Genomic DNA, 17,958 nt, shown 5'->3' with positions numbered 1-17,958 from the left:
CTCATTCCCTCTCTGCCTGCACATTCTGAGGCTGCGGGGTGGCCACTTCTAGAAATGTGCTTCCCAAGTAATTTTCAGCCTCGCGGATGCACCGTAGTGACGCCAGCTGCTGCTCAAGCTCCGAAACCCAGAGCTCAAGTTGCTGCAGTTGGCGACACTTTCTGCACACGTGGTCATCCAGGCCGCAAGAAGTGTCCAGGATATCCCACTTGGCACAGGATGTGCAAATCACGGGACTGAGCTGCCCTGCCATGCCTCAATTTACCAGACTATGGAGGTAATCTAGCAAAAATAAACTTAACAAGAAACAGCATACAGCTACCCACCAATCAGCTCTATTAGATAGGCTATGAACTACTTAGCAGAAATATACTGAAAACAGAAAAAACAGTTGTCCCTGAGTTAGCTTTAAAAGGAAAAATAGACCAGTATAAGCACTGTAATACTGAAATTCCTACCCAACACAGAAAATTTAATTCATCCTTCAAATAAGCAACTACACTGGTAGGTTTTAAATATTAGTTACTGCTGTGCGAACTACAATGTAACAAACGCCTCTACTTTGTCATCTTTTTGTGAAACTGAATGACTTAGTGCCATTACTGATTGATGGATAGTGTCCAGTCACGTTAAGTGGATGCAGTCTCTACAGTCTGACCTCAGTTGTTCACATTATTTGCTAAGATTTTTCTGAAAGTCTAAGTCATGTCAGGAGACCAGTGGATGTAAGGCTAGTCTGTCAGATTAATGGGAGTTGGGCCCGAAGATCAGTGAGTAATTTCAGACAAATTTCATTTGAATATGTAATGCTGTATCAATGGTCAAAGTAATATGCAAACTCCTTTTACTGTATAATGGATGTGATTTTGTACTCTGATACGTGACCGGATAGTAGTTTTTTAATAAACTTTTGGGGTCATGTAGGTTGTTTTATTAAAACCATTTAAAAAAGCAACCAGATAGAAAGACTTCATTATAGCAATTAATTAAGTTCCACTGTACCAACAGTTCTAAAATTCAATAGAACTGATAATATTTCAAACTGGTTCTTGAAAGAAGGTCCCAGATATCTGGTTTTCCTGTGCTGTATCTTCTTTACCTCTACTGAAGCAGGTTGTAGTTCTGAAATATTAAATGTAGAAGACTGCCAAAGCCTTACTCACTAAGATGCACTGAAACTAAATCTAGACAAATACCTTAACATCAGTAGTCTGTACTTTGCAAAGGCTCTATTACATAGATGTGGGGAAATGGATTCAATTCTGTTCAAGCCAGCTCGCTGTGGTACTAGTGAAGACTCATCAATGCTCCATATACTTGTAAATATTCTCCATGCTTCTTATGTTGCAAGTGATGATAATGATAATATTACTAAGATTCTGCTGGTCGACTACAGGAAGACAGTTTATGCAATAAATCAAGAATTCTTGCTCAATAAATGCATTGCACATATATTTATTAAGCAAAGAATTGATGGCTAATTTTAAAAGCTTTGAACATGCTCCTGTCCTCTACTCCCCACCTCTCCATTTATAGTCAATGACACTCACCATCCTTACCCACTAAATGTCTTTGCCTCTTTTTCTCCCATTTTCCCCTTCTTTTTCCACCCGTTTGTTTTGATTTGCCTGGGTTACGCTGATCTCTGTCTCAGAGTTTGCCTGCCTTCTTGTCACAGGCTTGTACTTCTCCCCAGACTAGATTATTTTACACTTCCTACACAGGAAGTCTTTCTTGTTTTTATTAGCTTTCATCCTTCTGCGCTGTAAATTTCTACGAGTCTATGATTCGATCACCCTATTCTTTATATCTTGGCCTATTTCACTTTGTTATTCACTCCTCCTTATAGAGTTCCTTGATTTGAACAGTGGACCTCACAAGCACTAAACAGCCCAGGTTACTACAATGCCTTAGTATTCCACATCATAAATATATTTAGAAGTAATTTATCAGACCTTTGTGAAAAATGGTTGTAAAATCATAGCTATGGATCATACTGTCATTGAACAGTTTAGAGTAATGATCTCAAAAGTTGCTAATTGGGTAACCATTACAATTATGCACATCAAATGCAATTTATTGTATTGCCAATGCTGAACTCAGTAGGGTATTTTGAAGGGGTGATTATATGGCGATAATTTGATGATGCACAGAATACTTACGTTAAAGGGAAACAGTTTTTGAAAGTTGGAGAAGTAACTTCAGTGTAAACTGCTCAACCTCAACAAGAATGTAAGGTAACATTCTTAAATATACTCTTGTCTGACAAAGAGATATTCCAGCTTGTCCGAGTCCACTAGCAGTGTACAGAGACATGCTGTGTGAAGTGCCCTGGGCAGAACAGGCACACCCTTTACGACATCTTCCCTCACCCCCCCCCCCCACCCCCACCATGGCCAAGGGATGTTTAAGTTTGGCACACTTGCTCATCAATTGAGCAGACAGCAAAAATTAAACTACAGCATTGCCAGTCTCCAGAGAACAAAAAACATGAGACAATTATCTAAAAAAAGTGAGGTATACATTACAAAGATTTAAATTCTTAGGTGGCCATGTGACAAGAACAGCAGCAACATTTCCGAGGGTCACGCTCCCCTTCCCTTTTAAAGTTTTTGAGTGAACAGCCATTTCTCCAACTCAATTTTTGTTTTATAACCAGAATTTTGTGTGCACGCCTAAAATGCTGGAAACACACATCAGATCAATCATGGTTTTGAAGAGGAATATCACCTAACACGTTCACTTATCTGTTCTATCCGCAGATGTTGACTGATCTGCGTGTTTTCAGAATTTTCTAGTTTTGTTTCACATTTCCAGCATCTGTACCCAGTAATTTGCATTTTAATAATTTTTGCGCACTATTCCTTTCTGTATTGTTTATTGGTTTATTTGAGTTTTGCAATGATGTATTTAACAGCACTGCTGGGCAGTTTTAAAGCATTCTGCAACTTATCAATTCCCAGCCTCGACTGCAGTGAAGCCAATTTCTCATAAGGCATTTCCAGGAGAACTGGAAAAAATTTGCATAATGTAACTTCAGTGTTGACAATTTCTGCTGAGGATTTAGGGCAGATTAGAGACAGTCTAAAGAGGTGCTCTACCACGAGAATGCTCAGACAAGCAAATTACACAAGACTATCCTCTTAGCAGCCATTGTAAGATTATAGCATTAAGAATTCAGCTGTCAAATGTATTCTCTGCTGAAAACACACCTTGGTGGAGATGTATCCTCAAATAAATTACATAACTTGACAGTGAAGAATGTGAGGCCCTAGTTATTTACAGAGTAAAGATGTACTTGGGAAATAATTTGTGCTAGGCTTAAGATATATCAAATCTGTTTGTTGTTTTGGCACTAGAACAATTATGTCAACTATCAAGATTTAATGGATCTGCTCTCACCATCCTTTCGGAGATAAAGGATTTAAAGGCAATTTTTTAATGATGATAAATTTACCTCTATTTTTCTTCCCATTCACTCATCACCCCAGGCCAGCTTCCAACTCCAGCCAAATGGGTGAGCATAACTTGTTTCCAAGCCAATGTCAATGATGTTTCCTTACTGGCTACCAAAGTATGGCCTGGGAATTACTTTCTTTTGCTCTGATTTTGCTCGCCCTCACTATGAGAAATCACTCGGCTTCCACTTGACATCTCCACAACAGTGTGACTGGGGCCATGAATTCACCAGTGTGTGGCTGCATGGATGTGGCCCCATGTCCCTCTGTGCTGCCTTTTAGAAATAGCTTTAATTTCTTTAAATTCTTACATTGTTTGCTGTTTGTAACAGGCTCATTTTTGTAAAGTATTTTTGGGGATGCTTATTGTTGGACATCCTGGAGAGTTATCATGTTGGACATCTTGGGGAGTTAAGGGTTAATAATCAAACTTCCTTGAATCTTGGACTAACAGGCTTTACAATATAAACAAGATAGCTTTTGGGTGTCACAGGAGGAAGCATAGCTTGGCTTCTGCTTTTGATGTCGGAGTATTATGTACAAGAAATTCTTGTACAGGGAAATAAGTGACTAGGAAAACTAGGGTGATTAAAGTATAACTTAGTAGCTAGTGTAATAAATATAGGTAGAGGGATCCATTAGCTATAGTATGGAAAGATAACCGTTAATAAAGCCTATTCTTCAAAGGATTTGAGAACAGTTAAGCCATGAAGTTTTGTTTGGGGGAAGTAGCTACAATTGTTTACATGAATAGACTGTCTTCAAAGGATTCAGTAATAGATATGTCATGAGGTCTTTTCTGTGACATGTACCTTTGATGTAGGAAAAATATGATGTATAAAGGATCAATAGTTCTTCAGAGGACTCAAAAGATATAACTAGAAAACAAAGCCAATCTGTGTCTAGTTGGGCCGATCACCTATACTAGATATCAATAAAGTCGGTTCTGTATACACCATCAAGTGTCTCGAGCTTACTCGAAGCATGTCGTGAACCAAAGGAAGAAGTTTGACTAACAGTTGAATGTTAAAAATTGTAATTTAACTCAATTTGTGGTTGCAACCTCTAACTGTATTACATATCCCATTGACAAATGTCTTTCTGTTTTACTCTACACCATTTCATGCACCAGAAAGGCAGAATATATCTGTTTGTTTCTGTTCTAGTGCCCAGGGATCAGGCAGCAGTAGAATCTATGATAGAATTTTGTGCTTATTACCTAAATTGGCTCCTGTACATTTCATTTGTAAGACTCAGGGGGAAAAAAAAAAAACTTTTTCTGTCCAAAACTGCAATGGAAGAAGGTGTGCATTGATCTTGATAGCTGGTGACATCTATGGTAGTCCAGATAAATTTTCACTTTGGCACACAGTAATGAACGGAATACTGTTTGTTATTGCATTAGATGTACGAACGGGGGTCCCCATACCCTAAGGGGATATTAGCAGGCTCCCAAGTTCATCATATTTCGGGCTGCCTGTCATTAGGTTTCCATATTTGTTGAGTTACTAGAATGTTACTTCTAGTTGCTGTACACTAGTAAAAAAAAAAGCCTTTTCTGCTCTGACACGGTTTCTCTTTGGGTACATGACACTGCATTTTGGAACTTAGGATAGAGTCCTAAGCAGTGTGTTAGTTTGTACTCCTCGTGAGAGTGTCAATATTCACAGGCGATCCCAGAAGAGGGTTGGCAATTGCAGGGAGTCTCTAGGAGTGTCTGTAGTTGTAGGGGGGTCACCAGGAGTGTGTCTGTAGTTGTAGGGGGGTCACCAGGAGTGTGTCTGTAGTTGTAGGGGGGTCACCAGGAGTGTGTCTGTAGTTGTAGGGGGGTCACCAGGAGTGTGTCTGTAGTTGTAGGGGGGTCACCAGGAGTGTGTCTGTAGTTGTAGGGGGGTCACCAGGAGTGTGTCTGTAGTTGTAGGGGGGTCACCAGGAGTGTGTCTGTAGTTGTAGGGGGGTCACCAGGAGTGTGTCTGTAGTTGTAGGGGGGTCACCAGGAGTGTATCAGTAGTTGTAGGGGGGTCACCAGGAGTGTGTCTGTAGTTGTAGGGGGGTCACCAGGAGTGTGTCTGTAGTTGTAGGGGGGTCACCAGGAGTGTATCAGTAGTTGTAGGGGGGTCACCAGGAGTGTGTCTGTAGTTGTATGGGGGTCACCAGGAGTGTGTCTGTAGTTAAAGGGTATCAGCAGGAGTGTGTCAGTAGTTAAAGGCTATCACCAGGAGTGTGTCTGTAGTTGTAGGGGGGTCACCAGGAGTGTGTCTGTAGTTGTAGGGGGGTCACCAGGAGTGTGTCTGTAGTTGTAGGGGGGTCACCAGGAGTGTGTCTGTAGTTGTAGGGGGGTCACCAGGAGTGTGTCTGTAGTTGTAGGGGGGTCACCAGGAGTGTGTCTGTAGTTGTAGGGGGGTCACCAGGAGTGTGTCTGTAGTTGTAGAGGGTCACCAGGAGTGTGTCTGTAGTTGTAGGGGGGTCACCAGGAGTGTATCAGTAGTTGTAGGGGGGTCACCAGGAGTGTGTCTGTAGTTGTATGGGGGTCACCAGGAGTGTGTCTGTAGTTAAAGGGTATCAGCAGGAGTGTGTCAGTAGTTAAAGGCTATCAGCAGGAGTGCACCATTAATTGCAGGAGGTCACCACAAAGAAATATTTTGAAACCACTGCTTTATTACATTAGGGCTGCTCTTACATTGGTGTCAGTGTGGTATTTGTGTCACTGGATCCTGGATTGCGGATCTTGCGCAGTAAGCAGCAAACCCATGTCAATCTGCTAGGTTCACCTTGGCTGAAGTCCAGCATGACCCTGTGGTAATCAGCATGGGACATACCGCACTGACACCAATATATAAAAGCAGCTTCAGTTGCCCAAATTTTAACTAAACTTGTTTGAAAGCATTTAAATAAATTTCAAGTAAAACACATTGTCCAAATTTAAATTAAATTAATTAAACAACTTTAAATACCTGAATATTTAGTAGCAAAACTGTACTTTCCCTAAAATTAGGTGTAAAATTTTAGACATTTTAATTAAAATACGGTAGATAACTGTAAATAAGTTTTTTGCACAGCTTTTAATAAGGCTATGTGCACAGCTATTAAGTAATTTAAAAAAATTAAGTATGCGAGTTCAAAATAGAATAGGTACATCTTTAAAAGGCTGTGAATAATGTTTTGTTGTCCATCTTTACTTGTGCTGGGTCATACAACTTTAAGTTATTCATTCCTGGGCTTCTAAGTTAGAAATTGCAGAGAGAATTTATTTTGCTCTGCTTGACTAGTAAAATCTTGGCTCTGCTAGTTGTGCTTATGGAGCTGTGGTTAAGAATAAATCTTTTAAATTTTTTTCCCTGCACCAAAAGAAGGGGGAGGTTCTGTTCACAGTAAACTGTCATTGGCTGCTTTCAGCACTACTGATTAATTTGAGTGCAGGACATCCCATTAGTAACAACCAATCTAGGTGATCGATGCTGTATGCCCTGATCCAATTAGTATTGCTAATGCGGCCAGGCAGATCATATCCCAACATTGTCATCATTTTACGATAGCAAAATACTGCAGATGCTGGAAATCCAAAATAACAACAGAAAATGCTGGAAAAACTCAGCAGGCCAGGCAACATCCATGGAGAGAAATTAAGAGTCGACGTTTCGGGTGAACCCTTTTTCAAAACTGGAAAGGAAATAAAATAGATCGAAGGCAGGGCTGCGATAGAACAAAAGAAGTAGAGACATTAAGAGGTATTCAAAACCAGACGAGATGGTAATAGGACTAGTGGAGACAAAAGACAGCTCAGATTAGGTGTGAAGTGTACTGGCAGAATGAGAGACAGCTGCCATGTGGGAGAGAGAAAAAAAAGGAAAGGGGGGGGGTGGGAAAACCCAAAACAAAGGGGTGGGAAAAAAATAGGTAAAAATGTAATAGGGGCCGAGGTCATGATCCTATTACCATCTCGTCTGGTTTTGAATACCTCTTAATGTCTCTTTACTTCTTTTGTTCAATCGCAGCCCTGCCTTCGATCTATTTCATTTCCTTTCCAGTTTTGAAAAAGGGTTCACCCGAAACGTCGACTCTAATTTCTCTCCACGGATGTTGCCTGGCCTGCTGAGTTTTTCCAGCATTTTCTATTGTCATCATTTTCCCCTCCGGAGCCTCAAGGTAAAGTGGTCCAGGAAAATATATTTTTCCCACTGTCAGATTACACTGGATTGAGAGCGCAAAGAGACACACCTACTCTGGCCAGAGTTAGGCATTGTCCAGAAGATGGGAGAAATATGGCTCTGTTGGGAAGGGGGAATCAACACCTGCCAATGTTAGCTGTTCACAATTAGCATTAAATTGGTCAGATGGTGATCATACAAACATTGACCTGGAATTTGCGGTCAGCGGCAAAGCGACGGCGATCACTGCTGACCACGAAGAAAGCTGCCCACAAAGATCTTGCATTCTCTGTGGCGAAAACATTGGGGGGGAGAAATTGAGTATAGCCCTGTTTGGGGCGCCAGCCTCGCCAGGGCGCTAAAAGTAGCGCCCCGGAAGCATTCGCGGCCGCCCGCCAGAAATTGAGTGGTAGCGCCCCAAAGGGAAGCGCGGCGCTACTGGAGACGCCCCACATCCCTCTTGGGGCGCTGCGACTGAATATCGTGGCGCAACGTGCCGCAGCGTGTTGCGGTATTGCAGGCCTTCCTCCCCTTCTTAAAGGGGAGGGGCCTTGTGCAGCGCGATCTGGGGCCCAGCTGGGCCCCCGAGGATCGCGAGTGCAGGCAAAAGAGCCCGGCACCGAGGAGAAGTGCCGGGCTCTTGGAAAGCAGCCGGCACTCCGTGGGGTGGGGGGGGGGGGGGTGGTTCAGGAGGCCGGGGACGGGACCGTAGGCAGGTGCTGGCAGGCGGCCAACAACAAAAATGGCCGCCCCGCACCTCTCCTTTAATTTGCGCCTCCCAGGCCGCAGGTAGGCCCCCCTGAACCGATCGGACATAGCATCCGGCGGTAAATCAGGGGGCGCTTCCAAATATCGCGGCCGGGGCGTCAGCGGGGCGCTGAGCACACCGATGACGTCATCGGTGGCGGTGCAGCGCTAACGGCTAGCGCCACCACTAGCGTCCCGCGGAATTTAGCGGGAGGCGTGGACAGTGCCGCACCTGGGCGCCAGTTGGCTTGCGACCCACTTAGCGCCCTCTTAAGGCGCTAACGGGTGGCGCAGCCAACTGAATTTCCCCCCCAATGTTAAATTGACTGTAGCACTGTCAAAAGGGTCTCTCTAGTGCGATGCAGCAGTGACATCATCAAGCAGTCTAAGCAACCAATCACAATGAAGAATTCTCACAGACAGCAAACCAGGAAATAAAAAACAATAATTCAATTAACTTTAAAAAATTTTTAGAGAGCAAAATAAAAAGTGGGACATAAACACGGGGGTTAAGGTAGAAGCTGAAATATCATAAACAAACTTAAAAAATATTTAAAAAAAAATTATTTTAAGTCTAGTAATTTTCTATAATAATGGAGAAATCTGACATTCCATAACTATAAAACTTGTTTTTCAGGGCCAGAACAGTTGTTCAACAGTCAATATGCCGTTAAAACCCCAGGTACACCGATTCCAACAAGGCTTAACTTTTAATGGGGTGTTTAGTAACAGCGCAATTAGATTAGAAAAGCTTAATTTTTCGTCAGTTCAACTGATTTCACTGATTGCCGGCTATCGGGAGTTCCACAGCGCAACCTGTGATGGAGCAGTGAATGGCTGACCGCAACTTCAGGATTTCTGCGCTTATCTGTGTGGGGGCTAAATCCTGAAGTAATGGTCAGTTTCAGAGGGGTAATGACGGCAAACGTTAATAATTCGCTGTTATTACCACCACAAAATCTAGGCCATTGTGGTGACATATTTATGAAGAGGCTGTTTCTAGAAAACAGTGATATTAAAGTAACGTGGAACTCAGATTTTTCAGTGCTGAGTAAGAAAGCTCTTGTACAAGAATTCCATCTATTTTTACCACAGAATTCCCATGAGCCCTGAGCAATGCAAGTTATATGACTAATTATTTTTTTGAAGTATATTTTAAGCAGAAGTTTTTCCTTCAATCTTCAGATTGTAAAGTGACTACCCTTTGGCTAACACATTATCTAAAACTTCAATTTAGGCACAAACTGGGTGTATTACACCAGGCAGGCACTGGCTGTATGCAATAGATTGATGTGTTGATTAGTTGAAAATATGATTTCTCATAGCCACACTAACTAAAGCACTTTTTAAAACTACCAAATGCTTTGTTTCTGCTATTTTAATAGTTGTCTTGGTCCTTTGCAAGAAGCTATTACACTTTGGCAGGTACAGTATCAAATAGTGGCATGATGGAACCTCAGAGAAGTCTGTTTTCAATGATTTGTCAGTAGATGCATGGATACAATGATCACAAAATGTGCCCTGTTCTTTCTAAATCCCAGATTTTCTAAAATATGAAAATTAATCTTTCAGTGCTAAGCTTTCCTAGACACTGAATAAGGAGAATTCTGCCTTACAACATGTTGCCTGCCACAGTACTAAATATATAAAATTATATGGAGTGGGCACCAGTAGCTTTAGTGGTAGTGTTAGATTACTAGTCAGAAACGTGGGTTCAAATCTTTAGCTCCCCTAGATGCACGGGTTTTGCTTGACTACCAGATGGAGGATCCTGTAGTGATACGGTGCACCATCTTTGGCAGAGGCGGGGTGATATATTGTCAGAGAGTGCTAATTTGTCCAACTAAAATAGTAAATTGGGGCAGCATTGACAGTGTCCATATAGGTATCCAGTTTGTTCTAAGTAGGGAGGTGGGAGTGCTGAAAAAGAAGTTAAAACTGAGGGGAAAGAGTTACTTATTGTTAACAAAATAATCATAGGATTCCTTCACTCAAAACATTTGCTTTCGTAACACAATTTGAGCAATGAGCTACTTGCCAACACATTGATTCCATTGATAGTGCTGTAGATAACCATGTGGACAGCCGCATCGATATCCACCAACTAGGTTCTGACAGCCATGTTGACAACGATGGCTTCCCTCACATTCATCAAGATCTGGCAAATCATTAAAAAACACACACACATTTAGCAGCTACACTCCTAAGTTAATATATACACTCAACAGGAATTTTTTTTTGTAGGATTGAAATTTATTACAATTACTCTGTATATGTTAATATATGCACAACTTTTCTGTTTGTTAAAAATTTTCCATTGCTGCAGACCTCTAGCGAATGTCCTGCTGAGTATTTATGAGCTAACATAGCAAACAATAAAGTTCAGATTGGTCACTAAGATTCAGCTGTTATGTGGGTTATTTTGGCTGTACTTTTATGAGACTAGTATAATAAGATTTATTCCCAAGTGATGTTAGTTAGAGTCAGCTGTTGTAATTTCTCCCTGATTCTGGCCAACTCAAAGCAGTCTGTTCTGAGTATGGTGTCTGACCCAGCCAAAACATAACACGCAGCCTGATGATGGTAGTCTTGGTAACAAACTCAACTGAATTAAACAAAGTACTTACATGGATGAATGAAAACTGCTAAAGATTAAACCTGCCCGACATTACTGCTATACATGTAATCCTCAGGGTTCTTGTAGACATAAGCAACCACATTCTTGGCTTGAAAAATAAGCGCCCTGTATAGCATTCATAAACTGAGCATTATGGATTGGTGGGGATTTCAAGTCCTTCAATGGCAATGATAAGGTTTTTGACTGTTGAGAAGAACTTGTGAAATGCAGATTCTGTTTCTGTCAGTAATATTTACAGCATCATTTTGAATCAAGGACTGAATCCTATCAACTGCAGTAGCCGATTACAGTTTGTATTAATGTACAGAGAAAAAGCTGCAGCCAAAATAATGATCAAACATATTTCAACGTGAAATTTACATCAATGAGAATGTGTAAATATTCACAAATAATTTGAATATGATTTAATAGTTCACATTTCAAATCTCAGTGGCTTCATATTTACTGCTAGAGTTAATCGTCTGTCTGTACAAGTTGGATAGTTTTGCAAGGATATTTTTATAATAGTTATGGTTTATTAAGTTAGCTTTGGAACTCAACCTATAATTAATGACATTTTTGGAGTTTGGATAAAAGGCACAAAATTATTTGAAATGATTGCTATCCAGTTATATTTTTTCTGGTTCTATTCAAACTCTACCTTCGCAGTTGTGGCCAGTTTGATCTAGTGAAAATCCACGTTGGCATTCACAGAGAAAGCTGCCCGGGGTATTCTGGCACACTCCTTTAGTTCCACACATACTTGTTTCAGTGATACATTCATTGTTATCTGCAAAAGAGCAATCAATTCGGTCAGCCAGTGAAGACATTTAAATTGCTGTGACTTAAAGGAAAATTCCACGTTTCAGGTAACTAATACTTGATACACATGACACTTTTTGTTACCTAACATTTTTTTGAGTATTTCATCTGCACAAGACAAATGTGGAGGTCTCCCACTGATCTAATAGAAGCTATTGAATGTTTTTGGAGAGATGTTAACAGCCTATTGGAGATGATAAGTGGTTACATGAATCATCTTGTTTACCTTCTAAAGCTTTAGGCGTTAAGATGCTCTGGGGGAAAAATTCGGTATCGCCCATTTTGAGGCGCTAATATTGGCCGGGCGCAAAGTTTAGCGCCCGGCACTAATTATCACCTCCGACTGCAAAATTCGCCCCTATCGCCCCTGGAGGTGATTGGAGCGCTAAATCAGGCGCTACACACCTCTCTTAAGGTGCTAAGGCTGAGGAGCGAGGCGCTACCTCACAGCGCTGGTGAAGCTCATGTGATGTCAGTCAGCAATGGAACACAGACACACTGGCACCGTCCAATTCTTAAAAGGGGAGTTCTGACGAATGGTCATCGACCTGAAACGTTAACTCTGTTTCTCTCTTCACAGATGCTGCTTGACCTGCTGAGTTTCTCCTGCATTTTCTGTTTGTATCTTAAAGGGGAGGGTTGATCTTGCTCTCCATCCACATCCTGCTCATTGCAGCCTTGAATCTCGGCTTGAATCTCAGCCTGGAGAGATCTGTACATCAAATCTGCTGGAAAGAACAATGGAGAGAACCAGGGAAAGAGCTCAGAGTGCAGACCCCATAGTCTCTTCTAAATCGATACAAGGGCAGATCAAAATCAACCTGCAAAGCGCTGCTCAGTACCCAGAACTCCTTCACACAGCGTTGAATCTCTCCAGAAGTCTCTCTCTCTCTCTCTCAGAATGCGTGGTGCAAAAATGTCACCGACAAAAAAAGGCAGGAAGTGGTCGCCTTTAAATAGTGCTCCCCTAGTCCCTTTCTGACAGCATAACGCTCCCCTCAACCTGTCGTTGCTAGCGGCAGGCGGTAAGGCAGGGGGCACCACTCAATTTCCAGTCCGGGGCGCTAACGGGGCGTTGCGCACTCGACTGACGTCACGATCTGCGGACGCAGGAGATCGTGGCGGTAGTGTTTAGCACCGCCGCAAAATGTCTAGTTAATTTCGCGAGCGGCGCAAACATCACTGCGCCCGGGCGCTAGTTGCTTTGCGCCCCACTTGGCACCCTCTTAAGGCGCTAACAGGAGGCGCAAACAACTGAATTTTTCCCCCTGTTTTTAACTTAGCTGGACAGATTCCCCTGGTTTTAGCAACTAATATTTTAGGTGAATTGTTTCACACTAAAACTTTATTTCTACCTCCTAAGAGACTAAGGTAATATGTAAATAGCTGGGACACCATCACATATTGGCCCAGAAATTCGGGTCTCCACGGGTGAGTACGCACGGGGTACTCACCCGTAGACCCGATGGAAGTGCCGGTTTCCTGCATGCACTGCGCATGCGTGGGAAACCGGCACTTCCGTTCCTCTGAACGAAGAGGTTCAGAGGTCGAACGCGTGTGCGGAGGAGGCTGCGCGTGCGCATCAAACTTAGGTTTTTTTTTTTTAAAACAGGTTTTTCCGTGAGGGTAAGCCTGCAGAATTTAGAAATATAAAAAGCAGGCATAAGGCCTGCTTTTTACAAGGTAAGTGGTGAATTAATTAAAATTAAAACATTTTTTCCACAGGTTTATTATTTTTAAATACTTTAAAGCAAGGTAAGTTTATTTTTAGCCCCGTTAGAATATCAAATTATTTTTTTCAAAAATTTAAATGATTGTTTAAAATAGTTATTTCATGTAATTTATAGTTTATTTAAAAAATGTGATTAAAAATAAATTTATTTGAAGGTTTAGTGCTATTTTGGGGCCGTAGTATTTACAAGTTTTGACAGCACTTCCTGTCAGACTTATGAATGGAGCATTCCCTGCTCCAATTGGCTGCCCATGGCCCACGTGATCCCAGGGGACGCATCGAACGAACTGCGCCCCTGGGATACGCAAGCACTGTGCGCCGGCAGCTGAACCAGGCCCCGGATCGAAATTCCACGGGGCCCTACAGTTCAACGGCTGGCGCGCAAGGTAAGTGCAGGTCGGGGCTTGCACCCGCGGGAAGCCCCCGACCCAAATTTCTGGGCCATTGTTTGATATATGCAATGGCTGTGCCAGACATCACAGTTTGTTACAAATGCAAAAAAAGTTATTTATTGCTAAGGCTGGGCGTTTTGGACCTGGGGGTTGAAATTCACCAACATTTTTCAGTGTGCCAAGTTTCCTCACCAAACAACAATTAAACTCTGACTGACCTGAAGCTGTGTTTAGTGGAGAACAATTGGACTTTGTGGCCTTAAAGGTGAACAGCTGTATCTTAGCAGCAGAATAATACATTGGCCCAGAACTTCGGGTCTCCACAGGTGAGTACACACGGGGTACTCACCCGTAGGCCCAATGGAAGTGCCGGTTTCCTGCATGCGCGGTAAACCGGCACTTCCGTTCCCCTGAAAGCAGGGGTTAAGAGGTCGAACGCGTGCGCAGGAGAGGCTGCGCGCGCGCATCAAACTTATGTTTTTTTCTAGGTTTTCCCGGGAGGAGTTAGACATTTAAAAAGCAGTTTTTTTCCACAGGTTTATTATTTTTAAATACTTTAAAGGTAAGTTTATTTTTAGCCCCATTAGAAAATAAAATTATTTTTTTCAAAAATTTAAATTATTGTTTAAAATAGTTATTTCATGTAATTTATAGTTTATATTTAAAAAATGCGATTTTTAAATAAATTTATTTGAAGATTTAGTGATGTTTTGGGGCTCGTAATATTTATACGTTTGACAGCACTTCTTGTCAATCTTATGAATGAAGTATTCCCTGCTCCGATTGGCTCCCCATGGCCCAGGGGACGCATCGAACTAACTGCGCCCCTGGGATACGCAAGCACTGCCTGCCGGCAGTTGGAGCAGGCCCAGGATCGGAATCCCACGCGGGCCCACAGCTCAACGGCCGGCGCGCAAGGTAAGTGCAGGTTGGGGGCTTACACCCGCGGGAAACCCCCGACCTGAATTTCTGGGCCAATATGTTACATGGTATAGTACTATTGTCCTTTTAAAGCAATGTATCACCAGAATACCACGAGCAATGCCATAGGAGATCCGCTAGCTTTATTTATACAGAATATTACTTATTAAAAAAGTGACTAAAGAGTTATTTTCCGCGCTTTCCTCAAATTGCCCTTTGTGTGCAAGCAGCATCTATAACTAAAGGTGACAGACAACTTGCTCTCAGGCATTTGCCAATGCAGTTCTAAAACTGTGTGTGGAAGTACATGATTCTGCCTGATTTTCCTGCTCTCCCTTACAGTGTTCTGACCCAATGAAAATAAACGATGTTGTGTATTAGACTATTATAGCTGCATATACAATAAATTTTGATCAATCAACAGAAATATAACATATTATCACTTATGATGAGTTATAATCAAAGAATAAAGCATTAAGCAATCATTACATCTTTATAAACAAAGGTTAAGCAAATCTGAAATGCATCCACTGAAAACAGCAATATATTACAGCTAAAATAGTACATATACTACTGCCAGTATATGATCCCTTATAAAACCGTAAGACCTGTCGTATGATATGGATACTTTCAGACTCTACTTCAAACCAGCAGTTACAACCGTAGCTCCCTATGATGTCATGTCAATCTTGTAAGTGCCTGCTCAGCATTCCTGCAGCATAATGGCAAGGAAACTTAAAATGTTGCATATAGGACATAAAATGAAAAAGAATCAAAGAATGAATTAAGGGCTGTAATTTAATACCAGAATCCAGATAATGTGAACAACCATTATTCCCATGGTTCATGGTATCATCTAAACCCTGTACCTTGTAACTTTCTCCCCAGTATCTATTATCCTGATTTATAATCTGCACTCAGCAAATAAAACCATTTACAAGTTTGTTCCATATTCTTTAATGCAATGTGACCCCTCCTCAGCACAATTGGCTCTACATTGGAGATGAATCATTTTGAGTCACTACATTTTTGCTCCAGACAAATAACAAATTTTGTACAGTCACTACTTATTATGAGATCAAACATGAAATCAGCCAAGTTAAGGCTAGTCATGCTAACTTTTTTTAAATGTTAAATACAGGGTGCAGCCATTGTTCCCATGCTACTAAGCTTTTAAATATACTTTAAGAGCTAGATATGAAAGATGTTCAGAATTAAGTCAAAACTAAATTGGAGTAGTGAGTTTAACCCTGGACAACATTAACAAATTAATGCCAATGTGATTGCATTTTCCATGCACACACTGCTCCATCATATACATATATTATATATAAAAATTGTTCACTTACCAATACTTAAATAATTTTAACTTATGTTGCTAAAAGAGAGAAATGCACAGCTTTCATGAACATGTCTTAAAGGCAGCAGGTCCTATGGACCTTTGGTATGTTCCTCTAAGTCGTATTTTAAACAGATATGTATATCACATCACACATGCAGAGTTGACTAACTATTTCAAAAGAAACCACATAATGGGCTGTATTTCCGATCGGAGGCTTCCCGCGTGCGGAGGCCTCCGATCTGGAAAAAATCTACGCACTTACCTGAGGGCTCCAGAGGTGCGTATAGTTCTGATCCTGAGCCTCTCCAACTCCAAATGCGCAGGACCCACGTATCCCAGAGGCGCAGGCGGTTCGCAAGCGTCCCTGGAATCACGTGGGCCATGGAGAGCCAATCAAAGAAGGGAATCTCCCTTCATACACTTGACAGATAGACCTGTCAAATATATGAATGGAGATCACCACAAAAACACTTTAAAACATTAAATACATTTTTTTTTAAATCACAATTTAAAAAATTAGTTGAAATTACAATAAATTAAATATTTTAAACAAAAATTTTACTTTTTGAAAAAAACATTTAAAGTTTTTTACGGGGCTAAAAATAAACTTACCTTTTTTTAAAGTATTGTTAAATGATAAATCAGTGAAATTTTAAAAAACTTTTTTCAACTCTTATCCTAGTAAAAGCAGGCCTTATGCCTGCTTTTACCAGGCATAAGCATTCTAAGGGTTTTCTGCGGGTGGAGGGTCTCCAGAAAGCGGAACTATCCGCCCGCAGAGGCCCTTCTTCAGGGCAGTCGTCCGATCTGTCAAGAGCATAGGGACATCAGAAATGCCAGTTTTCAGCGCTTGCGCTGTGCATGACTGAAACCAGCACTTCTGATGTCCCTACGGGTGTGTACACAGCACGTACATGCCCGTAGGAATCGGAATATCTGGCCCAGTGTGTTTTATTGAGGTGTGTAAGACGTACAAGCCATTCTCCAACTTTTCAGTTTCTTGTTTTACCTCTGGGGTTAGGCTCGCAAAGGGGAGAGAGGAATGAGGATCACGGTAGTATCCTTATTTTTATTCCGCAGATTAGTTTTATATTTTATATAGTTTATTAAACATAATGAAACACGACATATTTCACAATAATGAAATGGAGTAACCAGCCTGCAAACAATGGCCTGCAATTTGCGGTAGTAATAATGGCCAGGCTGTCAACGTTCGCCATTATTACCAGGTAAAACTGACAGCAACTTCTGCATCCGCACATGCACATTTAAAAGCAGAAATCCGGAAGTTGTTGTCAGAGATACCCTGCTTCTCCACAGGATGCGTTACTGCAGTTTTTGCCGATGAAATCAACACAGAATCACTGATTTGACGTGAACTTAAACTAATTACCCACTATTCTCGCTGTAAAGACCGATGAAAAATTTAAGCTTTGTTGAATCAGGAGTAACTGAGCTTTTAACGGCGTACTAAGTCATAATTACTGCTGAACAACCTCTGTCCCATAAAAATTAATTTTACAAGCGTGGCGTCTCATTCCCTCAGAAGAAAATGGAAATGTTGCAGATTTTAAAAAATATAAAAATTATATATTTTTTTTAAAGTTTGTGTTTTCCTATTTATGTTTCTTCCTTAATCCCATGTGTATGTCCCAGTCTTTATTTTACTTTCTGTACAATGATTTATATTTCCTGTTTTTTACTTCCTGCTTTGCCGTCTGTGAGAATTTTTCAATTTGATTGGTTGATCAGTCTCCATGTTGCTAGCCCTGTTCACAG

General features: G+C 41.3%; 1 protein-coding gene across 1 annotated transcript in view; it reads right to left on the bottom strand.

The window, feature by feature from the left end:
- LOC147097290 (fibrillin-1-like) overlaps positions 1-17,958 on the bottom strand; it is a 465,058-nt gene that overhangs the window by 10,861 nt on the left and 436,239 nt on the right. Inside the window, exons 61-62 of the mRNA XM_085972115.1 lie at positions 11,632-11,760; positions 10,392-10,511 (exon numbers count right to left, since the gene is read on the bottom strand). Coding sequence (XP_085828241.1) covers positions 10,392-10,511; positions 11,632-11,760 — 249 coding nt within the window. The remainder of the gene's footprint in view (positions 1-10,391; positions 10,512-11,631; positions 11,761-17,958) is intronic.

Source organism: Somniosus microcephalus, chromosome 32 (assembly GCF_052327205.1).
Source record: "Somniosus microcephalus isolate GS21.2 chromosome 32, FLI_Smic_1.0, whole genome shotgun sequence".
NCBI classification, from domain to species: Eukaryota; Metazoa; Chordata; class Chondrichthyes; order Squaliformes; family Somniosidae; genus Somniosus; species Somniosus microcephalus.
Note: the sequence above shows the minus strand (reverse complement) of the source record. Positions and strands in the feature narration are given on the sequence as shown.